General features: G+C 33.5%; 2 protein-coding genes across 2 annotated transcripts in view; one reads left to right on the top strand and one right to left on the bottom strand.

Moving 5' to 3' along the window:
• Window positions 1–134: 134 nt before the first annotated feature.
• Window positions 135–15487, bottom strand: arsg (arylsulfatase G). The gene is made up of 13 exons (XM_073828953.1): window positions 15408–15487; window positions 11783–12013; window positions 11502–11689; window positions 11250–11297; window positions 11056–11167; window positions 10833–10967; window positions 6176–6372; window positions 6006–6086; window positions 5764–5872; window positions 5559–5688; window positions 5368–5458; window positions 2849–3127; window positions 135–883 (listed from the first exon to the last, which is right to left on the bottom strand). The coding sequence occupies exons 2-12, from the start codon at window positions 11998–12000 to the stop codon at window positions 2850–2852; spliced, it is 1587 nt and encodes a 528-aa protein (XP_073685054.1). The 5' UTR covers window positions 12001–12013; window positions 15408–15487; the 3' UTR covers window positions 135–883; window position 2849.
• Window positions 14538–19426, top strand: part of LOC141298434 (monocarboxylate transporter 7) — an 11214-nt gene continuing 6325 nt past the window's right edge. The window contains exons 1-4 of the mRNA XM_073828956.1: window positions 14538–14795; window positions 16850–17100; window positions 17191–17334; window positions 19298–19426. Of these exons, the coding sequence (XP_073685057.1) occupies window positions 16863–17100; window positions 17191–17334; window positions 19298–19426 (511 nt within the window). The 5' untranslated portion in view covers window positions 14538–14795; window positions 16850–16862. The remainder of the gene's footprint in view (window positions 14796–16849; window positions 17101–17190; window positions 17335–19297) is intronic.

Genomic DNA, 19426 nt, shown 5'->3' with positions numbered 1-19426 from the left:
TCCACTGATTTACTTGAGAGAACATGGTGGAGACCATGAGTGTGTTCACTATACCAACTGATACCAGTATATTAACTAATTAATACGTTTAAAAATGACATTGGACAGTTTACACATGGGAGCAGCCAATGAGAATTAGACTACATATGAAACCGAGTTACTAATGTAATATTTATGTTGAAATCAATTCCAAAAAGGTACAAAATCTCTTTCACATACTTTTATCTTTAAATAAATAATTAGCTAAAAATACATCTCTTTCCATCTAAACTTAACCCTCTAACACTTGCACTCTCTGTTCTACTTCTATTTTTCTGGTCGGAAGCCAAAAGTGACACCTGTGCTGGCCAGGAGGAGAGTGAGAGAGGGGAAAAAAAGAATCCAAGGATCACCACCAAGGCCATCCTGATGAATCTGGGCTCTGCTGGTGGCAACATCTCAAGGCAAACAATCCAACAGACACGGCACACCGCTGAGTTCCACGGATGCAGACCAAGGAGGACACCACTTGTCCAGATAAGGCACACAAAAGCCTACTTGGCCTTTGCAAATGCTCATCTGGACAAAGAAGAAGACTTCTGGTATTCTGTTTTATGGTCAGATGAAACAAAAATTGAATTGTTTGGCCACAATGATGTAGCCTTCATTTGGCATAAAAAAGGAAAAGCCTTCAAACCTAAGAACACCATCCTCACTGTCAAACATGGTGGTGGGAACCTAATGTTTTGGGGGTGTTTTTCAGCCGGTGGACCAGGGAACCTAATCACAGTAAGCAGCACCATGAAAAAGGAGCAATACATCAAATACCTCAACAACAACATCAGGCAGTCTGCAGACAAACTTGGCCTTGGGCACCAGTGGACATTTCAGCATGGCAACGACCCTAAACACACAGCAAAAGTGGTGAAGAAATGTTAGCAGACAAAAACATTAACGTTTTGCATGCAGTGGCCCAGCCAGAGTGCTGACTTAAATCCAATTGAGAATCTGGAGTTAAAGATCAGGGTGATGGCAAGGAGACCCTCCAACCTTTAGCACATCGCTAAAGATGAATGGGTAAAAATACCAGTGGAGACATGCAAAAGCTGGTCAGCAATTATAGGAAGCGTTTGATTGCTGTAATAGCCAATAAAGGCTTTTCTATTGATTATTGAGAAGGGTATGAATAATTTTGGACATGACACTTTTTGTTCAAATGTCAAATAAAAAATGAGTAATCATTTTTTCCACAATGATGCCTCTTGTACATCGCCTTATTATCTTTTGGGAGACCTCTGTGTTATTTCTAATCAAAAAAAAAAATTGCTGGTTGAATAAAAGTAACTTTAAGTCAGAATTTGCCAGGGGTGTAAATTATTAATTTTTTATTTATTAAAAACGTGCATTTGCTAGCACTCCTTATTCAATTTCTATTTCATCTACGTGTTTTCTTTAAAATTATTTAAAAAAACCTGATCCTCTAAAACTAGCACTGTCTATTCCATTTGTATTTTACCTACATTTCCTTTTTTTTACTAAAAAAATAACATGACCCTCTAACACTTTTTCTGTTCTTTTTTTATTCCATCTAGTTGTTTTCTTTTTTATTTTATTGTAAAAAATGACCCTCTAACAGTAGCACTCTCTATTCTATTTCTATTCCATCTACTTGTTTTCTTTTATTTATTATAATAAATCACCCTCTAACACTAGCGTTCTCTATTCTTATTCTACTTGTTTTCTTTTTCTTTATTAAAAAAACTGACCCTCTAACACTTACACTCTCTATTTCTATCCACATGTTTTATTTGTATTTATTATCTTAAAAAATGCTAAGTGTACTGCATTAGACAGACCAGGACTTGTCACAACACTTACATATTATTCCTCTTTTGTTGGTTTTGATTGCTTCTATTGTCCTCATTCAAGTCATTTTAGATAAAAATATCTGCTAAATAACTAAATGTAAATTAAACTGTAAATTGAATTGGAAATTAGTAAGGTGTGTGATTTTATTTCAAAAACATTTTTAGATTCGTGTCCTTTTGTCAGAAATGCTGGTCATTTTTATTTTTATTTTTTTGGTGGTGATCAATCATGTGACAAGTTAAATATATTTTTTAAGTAATTAACAAAACACAATAATCAGTTTGTTATTAATCAATCCAATAAAAAGTTATGCAGTCACAGTTATGGCAACCTTATTACCACAAGATGGAGACATGTATCAAACTAGTAAAAGGGAAAGTCAGTTGTTCTGCTTTTTACAATTGAACACTTTTTCATTCATGTAATATATAAAACACACAAATTGAACAAAATATTTGTATCTATTTTTATTTGTATCACATACAATGTAACTCAAATATATTTTAATTTGTCTACAATATATACTCCCTAAACATAAAGGCACCTATAAAATTATATTTTTTTTCCAAAATTAAAAAAAACTATTATAAATCCTTTTTTTAATTTTCATTGTAGATTACTTGGTATTTGGTTACAATACCTACTTCTACAGTAATGCAAAATGCACAAAACCTTAAAATAATTTAAAAAAAAACTTTATTTAGGATTACTTTATATTTTTAAAAATTAGAGCTGTTAAAAGAATAAAAGTTATTAATCTCATGATTTCTTTAGAAATATAAAGATCAGTAATTGTGATTACCCCCTTTACAGGACCCCGGGGTTTGACTTCACACATCAACAACATATCTTCTTAGTAATCTAGTGTGGTTTTCTGGGACACTACATTCAATATTTGAACTATGTTCTGACTAGTGTAGCAAAAAACAGTGCTCTCAATATGTCGATGTGATCTAACCCATTGACAAACAGTGCTGAGTTCAAGGCTGAGCCGACTGACCTCATTTTAAAGTGTGACATCGGCAGGCGGGGTTGTGTGGCTGGCAGCAGGGGACTGCAGCCGGAATCACCGTGTAGTCGGCCGATGATATCTTATCTGTGGCGATGTCCCATAGCAGAGCCTCCTTCTCTCTCCCCACTTCCTTCAGGACAGATCTGTACTCCTCACTCTCAGGGTTCAAAGGGGTCTCCTCTGCCTCGTCCTGTGAGAGGTCAAATATCAGAGGGGGGTCGTGATACTGTGCTTGTCCACTTCCTCCACCGCATGCCACTGATCCACCTGAGAGAGCACATCAGAGCCATTATACCAACCAATAGCAGCATAGTAACTGACTAAAGGCCTGTTTACACCAAGGATGATAACTATAAAGATAACGATAAAGATTTAGTTTTAAAAATTGTTTTTTAATATAAAAAAATAGAAGTGTCCACACCACAGCTATAACAATAAAGGCACAGAGAAACAATATCGCACAATTCTGGAAAAAAAAAAAAAAAAACGTCAGATTTGTGAGTTTATATCTCGCAATTCTGACTTTATAATTCCAGTTTATATCATGCAAATCTGACTTAATTTCTCAGAATTATTAGTTTATATCTTTCAATTTTAATTTATAATTGCGATTTTACATCTCACAATTCTGTGAAAAAAGTCATAATTACTGTATAAGATGTAAACTCAATTGCGAGAAAAAAGTCATAACTGTGAGATAGAAAATCGCAATTAACTTTTTTTATGTTTTGTTAATTGGCGGAAATGGGATTCCATAGTTGCATTACATAAAATTTTTACAAGAAATAATTTTTAAAAGAAATCATTCATTTAAAACGATTTTTAAAAATATTATATGTCTTCATTTATTGTTTCACTTACTATATTTTTTAATTCAAAATTTGTAAAAAAAAAAAAAAAAAAAAACGTTTAAATTTCTATTTTTTAATAAATTCAGAAATTGAAAGTGATTTATTAATCTATTATTTACTGTTACATTTACTTACATTTAAAAAAATTAATTAGATAAATGCTTTAAAATATTTATTTGTCCATTTAAAAATGTTACTTCTTTATGTAATTTCGATATTTTATTTTGTATTTCCATTTTTAAATGTTACTTTTTATTTACGTAATTTTTATATTTTATTTTGTATTTTATTCCTGTTAAAAACCAATAAACATTCAGTTTAAAAAAGTAAAAATGTGACTTTTTAGTTTATTATTTTGTTATACTTTACTGCATGAATTCAAACATGTATTTAAACAAATTAAATCAACAGTTTAAAATATAAACAAATTAGATAGTTTAAAACAAGTATTTTTATTTGTCAATTATTTGTCTTAAATCAATACATTGATTCTTTCATTTTATTTTTAACTGGAAAGTTAGGAACTGGATGTCCTTAATGAACTAAAATAAGCCTATTTATTAATTCAAAACGATATTTATTAACAGTTTTATCCTTGAATTAATACATTGATTCTTTCATTTTATTTTTAACTGGAAATTAAGTCCTCAATAAACTAAAATAAGTCTATTTATTTGTCAATTCAATAAATTATTTATAAACAGTTTTATTCTTAAATTAATAGACTGATTATTTCATTTTATTTTTAACCTGAAATTAGGTTTTTAATAAACTAAGTCTATTTATTTGTCAATTAAAAAAAAATATTTATTTACAGTTTTATTCTTTAATTAATACACTGATTCTTTCATTTTATTTTTAACTGGAAATTAAGTCCTTAATTAACTAAAATAAGTCTATTTATTTGTCAATTCAATAAATTATTTATAAACAGTTTTATTCTTAAATTAATAGACTGATTATTTCATTTTATTTTTAACCTGAAATTAGGTTTTTAATAAACTAAGTCTATTTATTTGTCAATTCAAAAAAATACTTATTTATTGTTTTATTCTTGAATTAATACACTGATTCTGTCATTTTATTTTTAACTGGTAATTAAGCCCTCAATACAGATTTATTTATTTGTCAATTAAAAAAAGGTGTATTAAAAGTTTTATCCTTGAATTAATACATTCTTTCATTTTATTTTTAATTAAGTCCTCAATAAACTGAAATAAGTCAAATTAGTATTATTAGTCAATTCAAAACATTTGTATTTAGAGTTTTATATTTTAATTAATACATTGATTTGTTCATTTTATTTTTAACTGGAAATTAAGTCCTTAATAAACTAAGTCTATTTATTCGTCAATTAAAAAAAAAAAAGATGTATTAAAAGTTTTATCCTTGAATTAATACATTCATTCTCTTTCATTTAATTATCAACTGAACATTAAGTCCTCAATAAACTAAAATAGGTCTATTTATTTGTCAATGAAAATTTTTAACAGAAAATTAATTCCTCACAAAAACTAATAAAAAATATTAAAAGACTATTTATTTGTCAATCCAAAAACAATAAGTTCAAATACAATATTACCAGTTTTATTCTTGAATTAATACATTGATTCTTTCATTTTATTTTTAAGTTAAAAGTATTCAATAAACAGAGACCTGTGATGTAAAATGCCTTGTGATGTTTCAGCCTGACAGTTTGAAGGTCACCAAATTGTCCTGCAGCACCGCTGTTTGGATGCATCAGACTCTAAAAACAGGAACAAGAATTCACAGAAAGCCAATCAGAGCACATTTCACAAATGTTTGTTTTGCTCTGTATTGTGTGGTGTCATCCAAACACACTATACCTTATGGCCAGCGTCATTAGTTGTTGAGTCGTTGAGCAGAATGTGAGTTATGTCAATGCCGTCATAGCGTCGATCTGATGGTGGTTTTACACCAGCCAGGGAGAGGACAGTTGGAAAGATATCCAGAGCGCTAAGGAGTTAAGCCAGTCGTCATACAGTGAAAAGAAAACAATCATGTTACACAATGTTCATCATTTTCCAGTACCTCAGCAGGGCGCTGCTGGTGCTGTTGGGTTTGATCTTCTTAGGCCATGCGACCACTGTGGGAACTCTATGACCTCCTTCCCATGTGGTTCTCTTGGCTGAGCCGCCACCTGCTCAAGAGAACGAAAACAGACTATAACACGATAATTCAATTAGTTTGCTATCTAAAACAGAAGAGAAGTCATGAGTAAGCATTAAAATAGCTATTTATTTTCAGTAAATGAGACTATAGAGGTTCATTACCTCTGCTTGTCTGCCATTTTCCAACAAAAGGCCCAACATGGCCAGCAAACTGGCACTTCTGCTCCCACGGGCCATTGTCACCTTAGAAATAGATGCATTGTATTGCTATTAAACAAAGTTTTTAGTAAAACAACTAAAGCTTAAAGTGAAATATGTATCAAGTAACTCACCAGTGAACCATATCAATGTGTTTTCCAGCTGCTCAGTGCTGACCGCCTGCATGATTGTTCCCACCAAAGAGTCCATGTCACTGAGGCTGGCTGTGTAAGGGTCTTGTGTTGTAACGTTTAGGAAGGCGTTGTGGAACAGCGGGACATGCATGTGAGCAAGAGCCACATACAGTAGGAATGGCTGCTTCTTAGAAATGCTAAACAGACATATTAACACAAAATATTTTACACCCAAATTGTACACAAACAGAAAGATATGTTTGTTAAAGAGAGGCACAGTGTAGCGGTACCATATTATCAGGAGGATATGAGATTCTACAGTTGAAGTCAGAAGTTGAATAAGGTATTTCACATAAAAGATGTTTTACATAGACCACAAGACAAAATAATAGCTGAATTAATAAAAATGATCCTGTTCAAAAATTTACATACACTTGATTCTTAATACTGTGTTGTTACCTGAATGATCCACAGCTTTTCTTTTTTTTCATTTGGTGATAGTTGTTCATGAGTCCCTAGTTAAACTATTCGCTGTTCTTTAGAAAAATCCTTTAGGTTCCACAAATTCTTAGGATTTTCAGCATTTTTGTGTATTTGAACCCTTTCAAACAATGACTGCATGATTTTGAGATTTAATTTTTCACACTAAGGACAACTGAGGGACTCAGTTCAAACTCTTACTGGTACTCCAGAAAGAAACATGATGCAATAAGAGCTGGGGAGTGAAAACTTTTTGAATTTAAAGAACAGGGTAAATTTAACTCATTTTGTCTTCAGGGAAACATGTAAGTATCTTCTGTAGCTTCTGAAGGGCAGTACTAAATAAAAGAAATGTGATATTTAGGCAAAATATGAAAAATGTACACATTTTCATTCTGTTCAAAAGTTTACACGCCCGCCTCTTAATGCATTGTGTTCCTTCCAAAGCATCAGTGAGCTTTTGAACATTCTGTAATAGTTGCATATGAGTCCCTCAGTTGTCTTCAGTGTGAAAAGATGGATCTGAAAATCATACAGGCATTGTTGGAAAGGATTCAAATACACAAAAATGCTGAAAAAACAAAGGATTTGTGGGACCTGATGGACTTTTCTGAAGAACAGCGGGCAGTTTAATTGTTCAGGACAAACAAGGGACTCATGAAAAAAAAAAAAAAAAAAAACATTAAGAATCAAGTGTATGTAAACTTTTGAACAGGCTCATTTTTATAAATTCAGCTATTATTTTCTCTTGTGGACTATATGTAAACTTTTTTTCATGTGAAATATATTATTCAGGTCGGTACTAAATAAACTATAACATGCATTTTGTATGATCCCTCTTATTCTGATAAAATAATTAACATTTTGCAGATTCTGCAAGGTGTATGCAAACTTCTGTCTTCAACTGTATATTACTGTTCAGGGGACTTTTTTGTTTAAAAGTCTCTTTTTCTCACCAAAGCTGCATTTTTATGATCAGAAATTAAGTAAAAACAGTACTAATGTGAAATACTACAGTTCACTGTTTTCTATTTTATTATATTTTGAAATGTAAATTATTCCTGTGATGGAAAGCCGTATTATCAGCAGCCATTTCTCCAGTCTTTAGTGTCGCACGATCCTTCAGAAATCATTTCGATATTCCAAAAAAATAAAATAAATAAAAACTTCATTCAATAAAAAACAGCGCGTAATGTAATTCTGTGAAATGATACTTTTCCTTCATTTTCATATTTTATTTTAATCGCAACAACTGGAATATTTTGTTTAATTTGCAGGGGCATTGTTTGCCCCTTTGTCTTGACTTCATGGGGCATTTTTGTTACTTTTGGTGTAATTTTTGCCACAAGCCGACAATTTCAGACCCTAAATTTATTGAATTTTAACGTCAATATACAGTATGTAACAAAAGTACACCCCTCACATTTCAGCAACCATTTTAGTATATCTTCTCAAGGAACAATACTATAGAAATGAAACTTGGATATATTTTAGAGGAGTCAATGTGCAGCTTGTATAGCAATTAGGTTAATCTAGATTAAATCTTGGAATTAATCTAGATTAATCTAGATTAAAATGGCTAATTTGATTTCTGATGAAGGCATTTTCAGAATATGTGTGCTACCCAAATAATGACTAAAAGTAAGTCTTCGAGAACGGGCCAGGTGGCGCATTAGATCAGGCGCTCATCTCCTGTTTCCAAAATGCATCACAAACTGCTTGACAATTGCATTTACAACATAATTACCTATACAAACTTGTGTAACCAAGTACTTCTGCGCAAAAGGCTGCACTACGTGCGCGTTGCTGTTAAATACACAGACGCGCACGGGCATGGATTTCTGCGTGCATAGTCTTCCATTAAACTGCGGTTCTTTTAGAAGCGTCAATTCAGTTGTTGCATATAGTTTAATGTCTTTATTTCGGGATCATCAAAGTAAATTATAACTTAAATTATAACCGGTAAAAAGGGTCTAGCAACGCACCTGCCCTGAAGCGGCTTCATAACTGCATCCATGTGTGCACGTCTCATTTGATGTGGTAATTTCACAGAAGTTGAAGACTCGTTCTCGCCTCCTACAGTGCAATTCGACTAGGTATACGTCATCCGCGCTAAAATATCAAGGTGAAAGTCATCATAGCTTACGTAGACCCAGCTCCCAACCCAACTTTGAGAATAGATTAACGGCGATATTTTTTTCATCGCCCGATAAGAGTCTCACGTTAACGCAGCACGTTAACGCCGATAACGGCCCACCACTAATAGCAATATAGATTTATTGTGCCCTGAAAATTACTCAACAAACATTCATTCATACATTCTCCAAAGTATCAATATATTGTACTAGCGCCATTATTATCTGCCACTGCCTTAATCATCCTGGGCATGGAATTGACCAGAGCTGCACAGGTTGTTGCTGGGATCCTCTTCCACTCCTCATGGAGCTGCTGGATGTTAGACACATGGTGCTTCTTCACCTACTGCTTGAGGATGCCCCACAGGTGCTTAATAGGGTTCAGGCCTGAAGACATACTTGCCCACCCCATCACCTTCAGCTTCCTCAACAATGCAGTTGTCATCTTGGTGGTGTGTTTGGGGTCATTGTCATGTTGGAAAACTGCCATTCAGCCTAGTTTCTGGAGGGAAGGCATCATGTTCTGCTTCAGAATGTACAGTACATAATGAAATCCATGTTTGCCTCAATGAACTGCAGCTCCCCAGTACCAGCAGCACTCATGCAGCCCCAGACCATGATGCTACCACCACTATGCTTGACTGTAGGCAAGACACAATTTTCTTGGTACTCTTCACCAGGGCATGGCCACACATGCTGGACAACATCTGAGCCAAAGAAGTTTATATTAGTCTAATCAGACCACAAGATGGTTTCAGTAATTCATGCTCTTTGACAGGTTGTCTTCAGCAAACTGTTTGCAGGCTTTCTTGTGATCCAGCTTCAGAAGAGGCTTCCTTCTAGGATGACGCCCATGCAAACCAACTTGTTGCAGTGTGCGGCGGATGGTCTGAGCACTGACAAGCTGACCTTCTACTTCTGCAACTTTTAAAGCAATGCTGGCAGCACTCATGCATCTGTTTTTGAAGCCAGGTTCTGCACCTGACGCACAGAACTTCGTTGATCGGCGCTTGCAAGGCCTGTTCTGAATGGAACCCATCTTGGAAAACCTCTGTATGACCCTGACCACTGTAGTTTAACTTGGTTTCAGGGTGTTACTGAACCTCTAATAGCCTTGGCCATCTTTGTGGAGAGCAACAATTCTTATTATCAAATCCTCAGAGAGTTCTTTGCCATGAGATGCCAGTGGTGAGTATGGGAGAATTGTACTTAAAGCACCTAATTTTAACTGCTCTAATACAAGGGCAGTTAAACAACTTTGTGAATAGGACATGTGGCTTTGCATGGTTAAACAACATACTGCTGTTGTCACTTAGGGTGTACTCATTTTTGTTGCCAGCTATTTTGACAATAATGGCTGTATATTGGGTTATTTTCAGAGGACAGTACATCTATACTGCTATACAAGCTGCACACTGACTACTCAGATCAGTTTAATTTCTATAGTATTGTCCCTTGAGAAGATATACTAAAATGGTGGCTGAAATGTGAGGTGTGTATTCACTTTTGTAAGATACTGTATTACCTATTGATTCAAAAACAGATTTATGTGAGGACTGTGAGACTGGCTTTAAAACTGTCGCAGGTCTTAATTCTCTGTTCAAGTAGACAGCTGAAATAAGAAATAGATGAGACATGGTTGCACACAGCCCAACAGATGATGATCTATCCTTGGACTGTGTCAAAGGTCAACACTTCAACTTTGCCGGCCCAGTAAACTTGTTTACAGACTAGAGAGACCTCATATTGACTGATCAAAGTCCCCTGTGAGTCGCAAAACTCTTTTTTATAATCCATTTTTAATCAAGAATGTTTTTGGCTTCACACAAAATACTGAGCCTAAAACCTGTTTCATAACATAACATAATAAGAATAATTAATAGTACATACTTTTGGATGGGGGGACATTGTGTAATAGAAAGTAAGTTATTAGAAATACTGACACACACAATTTGCCAAGGCAGGTTATTAAGAAAATTAGTTTATGTCAGTATCGAAATCAGATATATTGGTAAAATCATTTATAAAAGTGGTGAACAAACCTGGCTGTGAATATCTGCTTGACAGCCGCTGTGGCATATCTGTCTTTAAGGGTCCATGAGTCCAAGGGTTGTTCAATTATTGTCTCATTTTCAAACAGAGGTAATGCCACTTTAGTGTAGCATTCTTCATGCTTCCTGTTGAGTGAAGATTTGAGATGTATTTGAGATGTATACAAAATGTCAGGCTATATGGCTTAATGATAACCTGGATAGTAACACAAACCTAGTAGCATATTGATTGCGGAGACAGGGAGGGCAGCTGGGAAGGTCGAGACCTGGTTTGTCAGTGCAGCCCATGTCGTTACTATAAGGAATACCGAAGTAATAGTCAAAACCTGTAGGGTAAACACACAGAAGCAAGCATTTCTTCATGACACAGCTTAAAATGTCATTTATTATGGCAAAAATGGATTTTACCTCTATGAACAGGATTGTAAGAACCATTGTGTCCAAGGTGCCATTTTCCTGTTTTAAAGTCAATATAAGTGCAATAAATAATTGGCACTGAAATATTGCAAACACATAATAAGCTTGGGAGGTTATTAGTTGCCATGGCAATGATGCAAATTCGTTAATCAGGACCTAATCACAGCACAGTGTAGAGTTCATTCCTCTCAGGATGTTAATTGTGTTGTTCTCTTCATGTTCTTAGAGTTTCTTAGAGCTTACCGATAATGGCTGTATAATAGCCTGCATTATGCAGGAGCTGAGCAAACGTTGTCTCACTGAGTGGGAGTCCTCCGACTGACCCCACTGCAAAATTATGCGTGACCCCATTGCGTAACCCATGTCTGCCGGTCAGGAGGGCAGCACGTGACGGTGAGCATGTGGAGGCAGGAGAGTGGAAGTCTGTGAATCTGCAAATCATCAGACACAAGCACCTATAATTATACATAATTATGCACAAAACTGTCTATGATGATGTATAATGTCTCTGATGATAACACTACCTTTTGCCCTTCAGCATTAATGAGTCCAACCAGGGTGTTGGTGTGAAGCTGTCAGGCCGGTTCACCCAGAGGTCGCCCCATCCAATATCATCGGCTAAGATAATGATGAAATTGGGTCGTTCCTTTTCACCAGTTTTGTCTTGCTTTTTAGTATGGCTTTTGTTGTGATGAATCAGTCCAGAGAACAGAAGCAGTAAACACAATCCAATCTGTGCCATTTTTATGCTGAATCTTTAAAAAGAAGACATTTAAATTATGATTTATTTTATGCTGAATTACTAATACTCTGACTGCTACTTAGCATACTCAGACAAGGGGAAGGAACAACTTTAAAAACAGCATGATTTATAAATCAGACGTATCAGGTATTTTCAATGGGGGTTATTATAGTTAACTAAATTTAAATTCATTTTCATTTAGTTTAACTTGAATAAAAAATAAGAAAAAGTAATTGTGATTTTATTTCTCACAATTGAGAGTTTACATCTTAATTAAAAGAAATTCTCAGAATTGTGTGATATAAACTTGCCTGTTAAAGAAAAACAGAATTGTGACTGAGAGAGAAAATAAATAATTGTGAGATATAAACTTGCAATTGCAAGAAAAAAAAAACTGAATTGTGTGATATCAACTCGCAATTGCAAGAAAAACTGAATTGGGAGAAAATGTTGAATTGCAAGATATAAATCCGCAATTGTAAGAAAAACAGTCAGAATTCAGAGAAAATAATAATAATTGCGAGATATAAACTTGCAACTGCGAGAAAAAAAAGAATTGCAAGGAAAAAATTGGAATTGCGAGATATTAACTCGTAATTGCGAAAAAAAAAAGTCAGAATTGTAAGATATAAACTCACAATTGTGAGAAAAAAGTCAGAATGGCAAGATATAAATTTCAAGAAAAACTGAATTGCGAGAAAAAAAATTAACTGCGACGTAGAAACTTGAGAAAACTGCGAGATATAAAAATTCAGAATTGTGAGATATAAACTCACAACTGCGAGAAAAAAAGTTGGAATTGCACGATATAAACTCTCAATTGTAAGAAAAACACTCAGAATTGTGAGAAAAAAAATGAATTGCGAGAAATTAACTCGTAATTAGGAAAAAAGGTCAAAATTGTGTGATATTAAATTGTGCGATATTAACTTACAACTGCAACAAAAAACTATTGCGAAAGGAAAATTCTGAATTGTGTGATATTAACTTGCAATTGTGAGAAAAAAGTCTGAATTGCAAGATATAAACTCACAATTGCGAAAAATACATAATTCTAAAAAAAAATTGAATTGTGAGATATAAACTTGCAATTGCGAGAAAAAAGTCAGAATTGCATGATATTAACTGTCAATTGTAAGAAAAAAGTTAGAATTGTAGGATCTCACAAATTCACAAACTCACAATTGTGAGAACAAAAAGTCAGAATTATAAGATATAAACTCGCAATTGTGAAAAAGTAGGAATTGTAAGATATAAACTTGCAATTGTGAGAAAAACAGAATTGCAAGACATTAACTCAAAATTGCAAGAAAAACAGAATTGAGAAAAAAATTTAATTACGAGATATAAACTTGCAATTGGTAGAAAAACAATTGAGAGAAAAAATTGAATTGCGTGATATTAACTTGCAATTATAAGAAAAGGTCAGAATTGCAAGATATTAACTCACAATTGAAAGAAAAACTGTCAGAATTGTGTGATAACTCAGAATTTCTAGAAAAACTGTCAGAATTGCAAGAAAAAATGTAATTGTGTGATATAAACTTGCAATTGCAAAAAAAAAGTCAGAATTGCGTGATATCAACTGGCAATTGTGAGAAAAAAACTCCGAACTGCGGGATTTAAACTTGCAATTGTGTGATATTAACTCACAATTGCAAGAAAAACAGTCAGAATACCGTGATATTAACTCAAAAAAAAAATAGCGAAAAAAGAATTGCGCAATTCTGACTTTTTTAAATCTCACAATTGCAAGTTTATATCTTGCAAATCTGAAAAGAAAAGGTCAAAATCGCAAAAAGTAAATTTGCAATTGCGAGGAAAAAAATATCAGAACTGTGAAATAAAGTCCTAATTATTATTATTTTTTTTATCCAGTGGTGGAAACAGGCTTCCATGAATATAACTAAAACTAAAACTGAAATAAAAAAATATACAAAATATTAAAAATGACAAAACACACAACAAAACACTGAAACTTTAACTGAAAATAAAAGAAAAACAAAATATGTACGAAAAATATGTAATGAATCCTCCATGGTTAGAGAGTCGGACTTGTAACCCAAAGGTTGCAGGTTCGAGTCCCAGGTCCGGCAGGGATTGTAGGTGGAGCTTGTGAATGTACAGCACTCTCTCCACCCTCAATACCACGACTGAGGTGAGTCCCTTGAGCAAGGCACCGTTCCCCCAATTGCTCCCCGGGCAATGGCTGCCCACTGCTCCGGGTGTGTGTTCACGGTGTGTGTGTGCACTTGGATGGGTTAAATGCAGAGCACAAATTCCTAGTATGGGTCACCATACTTGGCCTCACTTCACCTCCTTTCCTTTCCTAATAATGATGTGATCCATAATGATCAGTCAAACTAACAGTACAGTCTCAAAGCAACCAGTTTTTCATAAAGCCCTCTGGACGTCTCTGAGGAGAGCCTATTCACTGTTGGTTTTGAGCATATCTTGAAGACTGTTATGTAAGAAACTTCACCTAATGCACCAGTCCGTTTAAAACACTCAGCACAGTCACTCCTGCACCAGTCCAGCTCTCACTTCACACTATGGTGGGGGAGCAGAGACAGCATGTTCCTTTGACATTCCAGCTCAAGGGAAATGGGGGGTTGCTGGTGTGGCCTTTCATTCAACATTGACTGTAAACCAATCCTCAACTTACTCAACAGCTGTAACCTCCCACCATAGAGGAGCTCAGTGTTTGAGACAGAAGAAGCAGCACCACATGGACTCTTGGCAGTGGACACAGTACAGCAGTGGAGTAACAACATTCCCCTCACTCACAGGAACAGGTAAGCATTTCTTTTTTTAGTTATGACTGTTTAATGCTACAATATATCAATGGTTAAGTGACTAGTAGTACTAAATGAGTCTTAAACAATTAACATGGGTCAGGTGGTGCGGCAAAACCACACACACACACACACACACACACACAAACAAACACACATATATATTATATATACAAGCATGAGTTTATATTCGTATAGAAACGACCACGTGGCTAAAAGCTGAGAAAATACGTTCATGATGGAGCAGGTGGTGCACGATGGTTGAAAAAATATATATGCTGACTCACCTTTACTTTCATAACGTACAAAGTGATTTAAAACAAAGCAAACGTTTTCAAAAAACATTTTTAAATTAATTAAAAATAATATGTTTCGTAAATGTTTATTTATGGCAGTTACGTCTTACGACATATGTGCTGTTAGAGATGCTTTGAGGAGTTAAAACAGCAACGTTTTTGACTAAGTTTTGTAGTCTGAAGCTGTTCTAAAATATTTTAGCTGTCGCTCTCCTAACATTGGGAAAGACTAAGATGAAATTTAACAAGCTTAAGATTCAAATTGCATTTAAAACATGCTATATTATGACTTATATAACATTATGAGACTCCTCACCTAATTCCGAGCGATGATTTCAATCAATGAAAATATTTCAATCGTTGTCCTGCGCATCAGTTTGTTGACACTCGTGTTCCTCCGCCCCTTTCGTGACATAACATCCCACTGGCAACGCCTCCTGCACTATTTTGTTACACTTGGTCAGTGATTTTTCACCTACCTGGGTAACATTTCTAATTTTCATTTAAGTTTAGTCATTTATATAATTATTACAATATATTGTGATATTGTCTTAAATATGATACATTTATTTCAACTTTATTGACAGCTAAACAGAAATCTCTGCCCCAAAACCGAATGGTTTAACTTTTTTCTTTTATCAATTTTAACGCATCTTTGTTGAATGAAATATTAATTTCTTTAAAAAAGAATTAAGGAAAAAAGTTTTTGATTTTTGTTTTTTAAGAATCTCTTCTGCTCACCAAGCCTGCATTTATTTGATCCAAAGCAAAGCTATTTTTAATATTTAAAATAACTATTTTCTATTTGAATATATTTTAAATGTAATTTATTCCTGTGAATTTAAAGAATTTTTAGCATCATTACTCCAGTTTCATGATACTTCAGAAATCATTCTAATATTTTGATTTGCTGCTCAAAAACATTTTTTATTATTATTATGTTCAAAACAGCGGAGTAGAATTTTTTCAAGTTTCTTTGATGAATAGAAAGTTCAGAAAAACAGCATTTATCTGAAATAGAAATCGTTTGTAACATTATAAATGTCTCAATCATCGCTTTTGATCAATTTAAGGTATCCTTGCTAATTAAAAAAAATTAATTTAGATAATTTCTTTCCAAAAACAATCATACTGACTCCAAGCTTTTGAATGGTATGGTATAATGTTACAAAAGCTTTTTATTTCAGATAAAAGCTGATCTTTAGATCTTTCTATTCATCAAAGAATACTGGAAAAAAAAAATAATAATAATAACGAAAATGTTTCTTGAACAGCAAATCAGCATAATAGAATGATTTCTGAAGGATCATGTGACACTGAACACTGGAGTAATGAAAAATTACTTTTGATCACAGGAATCAATTACATTTGAAAATATTCTAATATATCTGTACTTAATTTTAAAGATTCAGATAGAAAACAGTTATTTTAAATAGTAAAAATACTTAACAATATTACTGCTTTTGCTCTATTTTAGATCAAATAAATGCAGGCTGCGTAAGCAGAAGAGGCTTCTTTAAAAACATTAAAAATCATACTGTTCAAAAACTTTTGACTCGTAGTGTCAAGTTTTCATCTTTAGCCGTGTCTTAAAAGTAAACACTGCCTGGTTGTATTGTTTAGATGTCTCTTTCCAAGTGTGAATGATCATAGTTGTGTCCAAATACAGTTTAGATTAATAGATCTGAGTGGCTCTCAAAGTTAATTCGCTTATTTACTTACTATAGTTTACCTTTATTATCTTTGTCACATTCACAGGTCGCAGGTCAAAATGGCACAGTGGGTTTTTGGAATGAAAGGTTGCCTTGGCTCTAAAGTGTACTCGGAGGTCCCAGATGGTGGTTGGGGTTGGATTGTGGCTGTGGCCTTTTTTCTGGTGGAGGTGTTTACTTATGGGGTTATCAAAAGTTTTGGGATTTTTCTCAAGGACCTAAGGAGTGACTTTGGCGAGAGCAACAGTCGAGTATCATGGATCATTTCAATATGTGTCTTTGTTATGACTTTCACAGGTAAGTTTTCTAACACTATACATTTTTAAAATGTGAAAAATAACATACTACCCATAACTGGGTTAATTTGCTATGTCTATGCCCCTTCAGCTCCTTTATCGTCAGTGCTGAGTAATCGATTTGGCTTCCAGCCAGTTGTGATGGTTGGAGGATTTCTCATATCTTTGGGCACAGTCTCAACAGCATTCACCAGCTCCATCAATCAGATGTACCTCACTATTGGGATTGTGACAGGTAGGTAAAGCCAAGCGCTACACATGCACTACCAGTCAAAAGTTTTTGATTGAAAAGATTTTGAATGCTTTTTAAAGAAGTCTCTTCTGCTCACCAAGCATGCTTTTATTTGATCCAAAGTACAGCAAAAACAGTAACATTCTGAAATATGTTTACTATTTAAAATACCTGTTTTCTATTTGAATGTATTTTAAAATGTAATTTATTCCTGGAATCAAAGCCAAATTTTTGCATAATTACTGTAGTTTTCTGTGTCACACGATCCTTCAGAAATCATTCTAATATGTTGATTTGCTGTACAAGAAACATTTTTATTATTATTATTAGCAATATTTAAAACACTTGAGTATTTTTTCAGTATTCTTTGATGAATATAAAGATCCAAAGATCAACATTTATCTGAAATAAAAAGCTTTTGTAACATTATACACTATACAATTCAAAAGCTTGGAGTCGGTATCATTTTTATTTATTTTTAGGGTAAGAAATTATAGAAATTTATATTTTTATTTAGCAAGGGTGCTTTAAATTGATCAAAAGTGATGTTAAAGACATTTATAATGTTGCCAAAACAATTTTGAACTTTCTATTCATTAGAGAAACCTGAAAAAAGTCTACTTAGCTTAACATAATAAAAGTTTTTGAGCAGCAAATCAGAATATTAAAATGATTTCTAATGGATTGTGTGACTGGAGTAATGATGCTAAAAATTCAGCTTTGAAATCACAGGAATAATTTACATTTTAAAATATATTCAAATAGAAAACAGTTATTTTAAATAGTAATTTTTTTTTAGAAATTTACTGTTTTTGCTGTACTTTGGATCAAATACTGCAAGCTTGGTGAGAAGAAGAGACTTCTTTAAAAAACATTAAAAGTCTTACTGTTCAAAAACTTTTGACTCTGTACACGCATTGTACAGAGAGTTTAAACATTTAAGTACATACATTTTTAAAGAAGTATTATATAATATTTCATTCGACAAAGATGCGTTAAATTGATGAAAAGTTACAGTAATTGTATTATAAAATTCCAAAAGATTTGATTTCAAATAAATGATCTTTCTATTCTTCCAAGAAACTTGGAAACACATTTATGAGTGTTTCCACAAAATATCATGCAGCACAGCCATGTTGTTTGATAAAATGTTGTTTGAGCACCATATAGATCATATTAAAACGATTTCTAAAGAATCACAGTGAAGACTGGAGTAATGGCTACTAAACATTCAGCTTTGCATCACAGGAATGAAGTATATATAAATATATATTAAAATCGAAAACAGTTATTTTAAAATCCTTGGTGAACAAAAGAGACTTCTTTCCAAAAAAGAAAAAAATTGTTAGAGTGCAAGAACAGAAATGTATGGCGAAAAAATATCATACCTGTATTTTTTTTTTAAGTTCATATGTTCTGTTATAACTAAATTTCTCCAGGATTGTCTATAAATATAGCAATTTTACATTTAAAACTAATAATGTATATGTGAACCTAGACCACAAAACCATAAGGGTCTCAATTTTTTTAAATTGAGATTTATACATCTTCTGAAAGCTGAATAAATAAGCTTTCCATTGATGTATGTCTGTTAGGATAGGACTATATTTGGCCAAGTAACAACTATTTGAAAATCAAGAATCTGAGGGTGCAAAAAAATCTAAATATTGAGAAAATTGCCTTTAAAGTTGTACAAATGAAGTTCTTAGCAATGCATATTACTAATCAAAAATGAGGTTTTGATATATTTACAGTAGGAAATTTACAAAATATCTTCCTAATGATTTTTGCCATAAAAAATGTATAGAATGTATTTTTGGCTGTTTTGCTACAAATATGCCTGTGCTACTTAAAACTGGTTTTGTGGTCCAGGGTCACATATGTTTGTTTGAAAAGAACTAAACTAAAATCACAACCAATATGAACAAAGCATCTAATGATTTTCAGATGTCCCTTCTTTCTGTAGGACTGGGTTACTGTCTGACATTTCTGCCAACCGTCACAATCTTGTCCCAGTACTTCAGCAGGCGCCGCTCTGTGGTTACAGCCATGGCCTCCACTGGAGAGTCTTTTGCAGTATTTGCTTTTGCTCCAG

The sequence above is a fragment of the Garra rufa genome, chromosome 22 (assembly GCF_049309525.1).
Source record: "Garra rufa chromosome 22, GarRuf1.0, whole genome shotgun sequence".
NCBI classification, from domain to species: domain Eukaryota; kingdom Metazoa; phylum Chordata; class Actinopteri; order Cypriniformes; family Cyprinidae; genus Garra; species Garra rufa.
This window is presented reverse-complemented; position numbering and strand designations above follow the sequence as displayed.